At 46.6% G+C, this 8,074-nt stretch overlaps 1 protein-coding gene across 1 annotated transcript; it reads right to left on the reverse strand.

Moving 5' to 3' along the window:
* Positions 1 to 5,073: 5,073 nt before the first annotated feature.
* Nkx3-1 (NK3 homeobox 1) lies at positions 5,074 to 7,665 on the reverse strand. The gene is made up of 2 exons (XM_032917872.1): positions 7,367 to 7,665; positions 5,074 to 6,556 (listed from the first exon to the last, which is right to left on the reverse strand). The coding sequence occupies exons 1-2, from the start codon at positions 7,659 to 7,661 to the stop codon at positions 6,135 to 6,137; spliced, it is 717 nt and encodes a 238-aa protein (XP_032773763.1). The 5' UTR covers positions 7,662 to 7,665; the 3' UTR covers positions 5,074 to 6,134.
* Positions 7,666 to 8,074: the final 409 nt, after the last annotated feature.

Below are 8,074 nucleotides of genomic sequence, written 5' to 3' on the forward strand. Positions count from 1 at the left end.
GGAATGAAAGAGGATGGGGGATTTTGCTGTAGGCGAGTGCCCTTCTAGAGTACTCAGGGGTTCCTCTGGTTTCAGAGTCCTTTTTTGATGATGTTAGAAATTCCCAAAGGGTGAATGCCAGGATAGAAGGCAAGAAAAGGTGGGTATCTGCATTCTGTTAGAAGCAACAGCAAAGGGCACTCACCACGGGTTGCTCCCCCTTTGCCTTGGACATCAGGATGAGAAGCTAAAGAGGCAAAACAGTCATAAAAAGGCTAAAGCCATGGTTTGTAGCTATGGGCACTGGCACTAAAAATACAGACACCGGAGCCCTGTTTCCCAGAGTTCACATCACAGTAAGTGTTAAGAGGAGTACTAAGCCTTTCTCCATTTTTTAGTAGCTGCTAAGTTCCATCAAACGTGGGCAAACCATAAAAGGGCACCCAGGGGATGTGGGCTTCCTGCTTTTTGAGAGAAAATGCACATGCTGAGTATCTACCCATAAGAAAGTGAAATCGACATTCATTCTGCCATGCACCAAAATGCACTTCTAGGTTATTAAAATTATGACTGCAGGCATCACCTTAGCCTTCTTCTGTTGTTTCAGTGGAATACGCGAGGCTAGGCACTTTATAAAGAGAGGAGAATTATTTCATCTCATGATTTTGGAAGCCCAAGGACTTGAAGCCAGCCTTGGATTCTTCTGAGGGATTCATTGCATGGCAAGAACATGTATGAGCTGTCCAACGGAAAAATAGAAAGCAAGAGAGAAGGGAGGATCTAGGATCACTCCTTTTGAAAACCCACTTCTTGGGAACTAATCCACATCCATGAGACCTGACCTTCACTTACAAGACAGTAATAATTTATGAGTGTTGTGGTCTTATGACCTAATTACCTTCTATTGGATTCAACCTCTTAAAAAAAAAAAAAACCTCATGAGCACACGCATGCACGCATGCACGTGTGTGTGTGTGTGTGTGTGTGTGTGTGTCTGCAAGTGCACACACACTCTGGAACTTGTGCATGTGTGGAGGTCAGAAAAAATTTTCAGGAATTGGTTCTTTCTTTCTACTATGTAGGTCTCAGGGATCCAACTCAGGTCACTGTACTTTGTAGCAAGCACCTTGACCTGCTCAGCCATCTTGTTGGCTCCGACTCATACCTCTTAATGGATTGATCCCATCAAATAAGAAACACCAGGCACTAAGCTTTCTCACACACAAGCTTCTGTGGGGCGTACTATATCCAAACCATAGTGCGTGTCTGCTGTTGTTCAATGAGAGAATGAGACCTCTGTCTGTCTATACCTTTCCTCTTTACCCATCAGCTTTCCAGGAAGGGCACTTAATTGAATTCCACAGAAACAGGTGGCAAACAACCAGACAAAGGAGTCTATACTAGAAATTGATTGGCTAAGTCTAAACTCAGCATTCAGCTTCACCAGTCACCCAGCATGAGCTCAGGACACAAGTCAGGGGTATACCTGGAGGCTTGCCACAGAGGATGGGAGGCGTCATGGAAATTGAGGCTCTTCCTTTTCCCTTGCAGATTTTGGGTCAGTCTTTTCAAGGGCTACTTTGTCTAGGAAAGTCTGCAGAGAAGTCAAGGATATAGCTAAACTGGGAGCTGTTTGTGTCCCGGGACTCTCGTTCATGCCCTTTCTCCTGAGCAGTAAATTACTCTTGGCATTGAAAAACATGCTTTGGTGACATGTTCCTGATGGCCATGGGAGGACCAGAGACTGGATGTCTGAGTGTAGAAGCCATTACTCCAACCCCAGCAGGACCCACCTGACACCAAGTCCACCAGTGTGAAGAGTTTTAGAGTCATTAGCCCTGAGTGACCAGCAAAAGGATCCATGACTTGCAGTACACTCCATGGTATACAACAATGTCTTCCCAGATGAAGCCGATGTACTCCTGACCTGCTGCTGAGGAGACTGCCAATCCTATGTGACAATGTGACAGTGATTGGTCACTGTATCCCTTGGTGGTTCCTTGCTCTATTCACAAAGAAATTGCATTGTTCCCGGTTCCCCCCACCTTCAGGATGCAACTGGTGCTGAGGTCAAATGTCCCATCCCACTTTTCCAAAAGGAGACTCCATGGCTTTAGAGCTTTGAGTCAGAGTCTCTCTCCTCAGCTCTGCCGGCCTTGCTTTCTTCCAGGTGTATGTGCCAAGACCCTCAGAGTCTCTATGTACAATTCCCATTACAGGGCTTGGTTCCAGGCCACCCAAGCTAGGTGATCTCCCTGTGGATGCCTTTTCTCTTAGGTGAGCATCACTGTGCGCATGGTTTTAGTATTGTCCCAGGAAAGGGCAATTTGATATGTATAGTTAAGAGGAAAATAAATCTTGTAGGCTATTGGCTTCTGGCCATATTCACCCTTCTAGCCACAGAAGGCTTCTAAGGGATGCCGAGGAGCCTGTGGATGAGAAATTTCCACAGGAAGCAGACCAAAAGGCAGGTCGACAATGTATTTCAAGTAGCAGGACTGTGTTGGAATGCCAAGGAAACTAACTACTGGGGGGAAGACTTGAGATTTTCAAAGATATTAGGAAATGTTGGAAACAGGACAATAAAAAGGCAGAGGGGATTTTCTTTAAAGATAGGAGACTTTTGTCTAATTTCCTGGATTGCTTTTAAATGGTTTACTTTATAAAAAGAGGCATCTATTAATTTGCTGGAAGAGGCTTTGTAATTGGAGAGCTAATGGCCTTCCCTGGGACTAGGGGGTGGCTATAGATTTGTGCAAATTAAACCTCAGGCTTCGTGCCTGCTACAAGTAGCCCCACCTGTGTGTGCAATGTACTTAAAAGATTAGGGCACACTTTGAAATTATGGTATGTATTACCTGAAGTAGGCACCTTCCTCTTTAAGCTTTTATTTCCTTGAAGGAGGGGAGCAGACCACCAGCTCTCATGGGCCATGAGGCCCAGGAGGCACTTTGTGGGGTTTTAGGAAGGTTTAAGTCCAGGGAGATGAGATGTGCTGTTTATGTGTGTTAGTGCAGTAATAAAATGTATCCTCAACACTTGTGGTCCCATTTCAGACGAGATCCGGAATGTTCAGGGTGGGCGGACTGTAGACTAGTGATTCCATGTCAGAGACATCGCTTACAGGAAGGAAATGGGGCTCTAGACACAGGTGACAAGTTTAGGAGTGAGGGAGCCAGGGATGATAAGAAAGGGGGCATTTTGAAAGCTGCTGTGACCATCCTGCTCCCTTAGAGTCACTAAATGCATGACAGGTCTTCAGTTACGTACAAGGTATTCCAACACGGATGATATGGATGTGGATGATGAGTTTTAATTTTTGAGACAGGGTCTCATGTTGTCAGGTTGCTCTGAAATTCACCATGTAGCCAAAACATAAAATGGCTTTGAACTTCTGATCTTCCTGCCTCTGCCTTCTGAGTGCTGCGGTGACAGGTACAGAAACACCAGCTGCTTCAAGTGACTGTTTGGCACAGGCAGAAATGTCTTTTCCTTCCCCTTGATTTACCAGGATGGGAGGAAAGACCACTGCTTGAAGAAACCTCTTGGCTACTTGCTGAATTGCCACTTTGATTTTGTGGCCTGTAGGGCTTGTCAGCCTTTGAACTGCCAAGGGTGCTGTGGGAACATGGCCACCATGAAAATCCAAGCTAAAAAGAAACCCCGTTCATAAGAATCTGAAAACCACACGCAGGTGTCTAATAAAAACATAGAGGCTTTATTTTAAAACATTTATCTGTTGCAAAAAAACAACATAGAAAAATAAAGTTGGATTAGAGTATTCTTCTAAATGTCAAGTGAAGGACTTTTATGTTAGAGCAGGGTTTGCTAACCAACAGTTGAGACAGGACAGAAATATGTTACCCAGGTGATTCCCAAAGCATTTTCCAGCTCACATGCTGGAGACAACAGGTCATATTTCTACCAGTTCGGGTGTGGGTGAATGATTAGCTCCAGTAGGAAGAAACCAAAATGGAGTCAGACCCACACACACACACAAATAATTTTAACCACAAGCCTTTCCCTTTCTGACCTTGCACACACTGCACGCTCTAATAGTTTAATCTTAGTGGAAGTGCATGCCAAAAAAAAAAAAAAAACAAAAAAAAACCAAAAAAAAAAAAAAAAAAAAAAAAAAAAACAAAAAAAAAAAAAACCAAAAACCAAAAACAAACAAACAAACAAAAAACCAGATTCTAGTCAGAGTGAAAGAAGAGAAAGTCAGAGCCAAAAGACAGATAGGGAGAAGTGAACCAGACCCCTCCAGCTTTGGTGTGGTCTAATGCTGCCACAGCAGTCAGCAACAAGCGGCAACGAACAATATTTTAACATGGGGCTGTAAAAGAACAGGGTGCAAGAGGCCAACTTTCCATCAACTCCGTTTGGCAGTTTTGCCACCAACGGTAATTTGGCCCATTTAAAAGGAGGAGATTAAAAGATTTCTCACTGCACAGTACGGAGTGGTGGGATAAAGGGATTTCCTGGCCCCAGAAAGCCTCATTTGTTATAGGTGTGTTCTGTATCTCCCACTCAGCACTGAGGTATCAGGATGGAAAGGGAAGGGCAATCATTTCTCTTTTTCACTCCTACCGTTTTAGGGAAGCCCCTAAACACAGTTTTCTAAAGCATTTACACACTCATCTGTGGATGGACGCCGTAGTGAGGTTGTATTTTGAAGACAGTTTACCTTTCCTCATAGCATCTTTCTGCAAAGCTATCACTCCTTGCTTGCTGGTTGGCTTGGGCTGACAGCTATGCCTGGCCCAAGACCCCTCTCTCTCCCAGACCTGTCAGCAGTGCCAGCCCTTCCTTTTGTCCTGTTCTTCCTTATGTATGAAAAGCAGATGCCCCTTGATCTCCTGTGCCTACAGGGATAACCAGGACCCCCAATGGGCACAAAGCCAGCAGAAAGTCCTGTGAAAGAAACCATGATCTTCAGCTCTCGTGGTCTTTTAAGTAGGGTGTGGGATTTAATGCTAAGTATTTTTAAATTAAAGAGATAGTGTTTCTAGTTTTTTTTTAAGTATGTCATATTTTTAAAGGAAAGAGATGAGTTGCTAAGTTTTTTTAAGTATGTGATTTAGTCAATTCATAATCTGTCAGAAGCTAGTTAGTTATTAAACTGGGAAAGATAAAACTTGGGAGGTGGAGGGAGCAAATCTTACACTAAATAAGACAGGCATATATGAAAACAATGAACTGAGGAGTCCTGTAAGAAAGAACAAGAAATAAAAGAATGGAAGGAAGATCCTTTGTTTAAAAATGATGGCACCTCTGTCATAATGAGGTGTGAATTCTCAGACCAGGGAAGCTGCAGGATCTCCTGAGTCTAAGCTCTCCCCTCCCCCTTCACTGGTAATAAAATGTCATGACGGAAGCTGCTCACCTGGAGTTTGGAAACCCCATAGGCCCTTGTCTTGGACAGGAAGTCTGTTTTGAAGCCCACCCCTGCAGGCAAACTGTTTACACAGCTTGTCTTAACCCCCTTCAGTATGTGTACCCTGCTGCACTCAGGCTGCCCTGTAAATCCTTGGATTGGCACATCACTGCGAAAAGGGTAAGAAGTTGAAAATGCCACCTTCCAGCCCCTTCATGTCCTATGCCAACCTGCTTAATCACTAAGGTTTTTTTCCCCCTTCTTCAAATCTCCCGTTTAACCTCACTTTTACAAGGGCAGAGGGAAACTCTGGTCAGAGTCCAAGGCCAACAAGAGACTTTCAAACACAAGTTTAATTCAAGAGGAAATCCTCATCTAAGGGGCCATCCCTCCCCTTGCTTGTCCCTTTCATGATACCCAGTTATGGGAGAGGATGAAATCGCAGCAACAGAATTCTTAGGAACGATGTAGCCATTGCAGCCATAGCCACTCTAAGCTCTGGAAATAAGACTTGAACTTGTCTAGCTCTCTCTAAACAGGGAACTGACAGCCGTGACCTACAGAACACTTGGAACTGTGACTACATAATAAAATGTCCACTGCCCCAGATCTTTCATTGGCCACCAGAGAAGAATCGGAGTATTCCCTGGGAACACCCAACAGTTTGTGTCTGTACACTTCTTGCTTTCAACTCCTTGACATCAGCCACTCTGGCTTTTTCCCAGGGACCCCCGGGGAAGGCAGTCTCTGATCTATGCAGTTGTCATCTGAACTGTTGTTACCAGTAAGTTGGATGCCAGCTGCCCAGACAGTATAGGTAGGGGTAGTAGGGGTAGCTAGCATACACGGAGACCAAGGAGGCCCTGGACAGGCTGTCATCTTTCAGGGTTGGCAAAGACAACGTGGAGTTCTTCTCCAAGACTCCCAGGTCTTCTGACAGCTGCCTTCGCTTAGTCTTGTAGCGTCTGTTCTGGAACCATATTTTTACTTGGGTTTCGGTGAGTTTGAGGTTCTTGGCCAGGTGAGCCCTTTCAGGGGCGGATAGGTACTTCTGATGGCTGAACTTCCTCTCCAACTCAATCACCTGAGTGTGAGAGAAAGCAGCCCGGGAACGCTTCTGTGGCTGCTTGGTGACCTGGGGGGCACTTGATAAGACTGGAGTATGTTCACAGTCCAACAGATAAGTCTCAAAATGTGCATCTGGAGAAGAACAGAGGAGAGAAGAAAAGAGTTACATGTTAGCCCAGAATTCAAGCCACCTTTCTGTGTTCAGCTAGGGAACAAAAAGCCCACTGTCATCTGGATACATTTTGCTTTGTTCGCATGACTAAGGAACTACCCCGAAGAAGTAAGTAGGTTTTTATACTATGTATTCGCCTCTAATAATCAGTGTGAAGTACACATAGTTGAACTTTCTGCCTTGTTTTACATCAGTGAAACGTGGATCCTGGATGTATGAGGTAAAGAGAGGTGGGTGACGTGCCAACAGGGAAGACCGAGGCATCGAGGCATTGTGGGGACATTTAAGTGGGTGACTGAGGTTTGTGGAGATGAGCAGGTGGCCTGGGATGGTGAACAGATCATTTTCTGTCCTAGTCCCCTTTCTGTGACTGTGGCTTAGTTACCAGCATGGAAAAGGTTGGGGCTGGGGTGGGATAAAGGCGTACTCGATCCTATTTCTAAAGACCTAAAGGAACATCAATAATTTTATGGCTCGTGGAACGGAGACCTAAGGAACCTAGGAGTGGCCTTGATTTATTGATGGTTACTGTTAGTTCTAGTAGCCAGTGGTGAAATGGCTGGTGCCCCTGGAAAAGAGTCAAGCCTATGACAAAGTTATTAGCTGCCCTCAGGGTTGATGCTCAAGGTGGCTCGGTGCAGAGGACCGTGAGGTCCTTCCTGTGGCCATTCCCCCACCCCCACTCCCGGATGTCTGTATCCAGAGCTCGTGGCCATCAGCCTGAGAGTGTCCTCTCCTGTGTAGCATGCCCTTTGGTCTATTCCACTTACCTGACTCGGTTTCAGCCCGTGTCTCTGTGGGGCTCGACCGGATACCTGGCGGGTCCTCCAGAGTCACACTGCTACCCTCTGCTTCGTCGAGCTCTGAAGCGGAATCCCTCCTAGGGTCCGGTTGGCACTGGTGCTGCGGGGTGCCCGAGTGTCCCCCACGCCGCTCTGCGTGGTCCCGCAGGATGTCCTGGATGAGGAAGGACGTGAGCCGCTTGGACTGCGTGGGTGGCGCTGCCCAGGGACTGCGACCACCCGCCTCCAACCGTGCCGCTTGGGGCTCCGCTACCCTAAGCATCCCGCCTCCACTGCGCGCCGCTTTTGCTATCGCTAGGTCGCGCGCACTTATAGCCATGCTGAGCGCCGCGCCGCCCGCCCATTGGCCGCGGGAACACGGCTGCGCCCCGATTGGCTGCGGTGGGCTCCAGGTGACCCCCCAAGAGGCGAGCCCTGCGCGGAGTAGGCTCCAGATGCGCTCTTATCCTTTCCTGGTTATCCCCTCATTCCCTTTCCCAGATGAGCCACAGACCCCAAACTCTTACTGGATTCGCGATGTGGAAGACCTGCGAGTAGCTCTCATAGACCGGTAAAGCGTCCTGGCCCACTGAGCTGAGCAGGCAGGTCCTTTCACCTACCCCAATTGTGTTCAGATAGCAAGAGAGATTGATAACAAAGTCAGATCTATCTACCGAGTGGTTCTAGGTCTGACAA

This window comes from Rattus rattus, chromosome 12 (assembly GCF_011064425.1).
Source record: "Rattus rattus isolate New Zealand chromosome 12, Rrattus_CSIRO_v1, whole genome shotgun sequence".
Lineage (NCBI taxonomy): Eukaryota > Metazoa > Chordata > Mammalia > Rodentia > Muridae > Rattus > Rattus rattus.

Coding starts and splice junctions, on each gene's coding strand:
- Nkx3-1 (XM_032917872.1), bottom strand. CDS start 7,661: ATGCTTAGGGTAGCGGAGCCCCAAGCGGCACGGTTGGAGGCGGGTGGT. Junction 6,557..7,366: donor ACGGGCTGAAACCGAGTCAG/GTAAGTGGAATA, acceptor GTTCTTCTCCAG/ATGCACATTTTGAGACTTAT.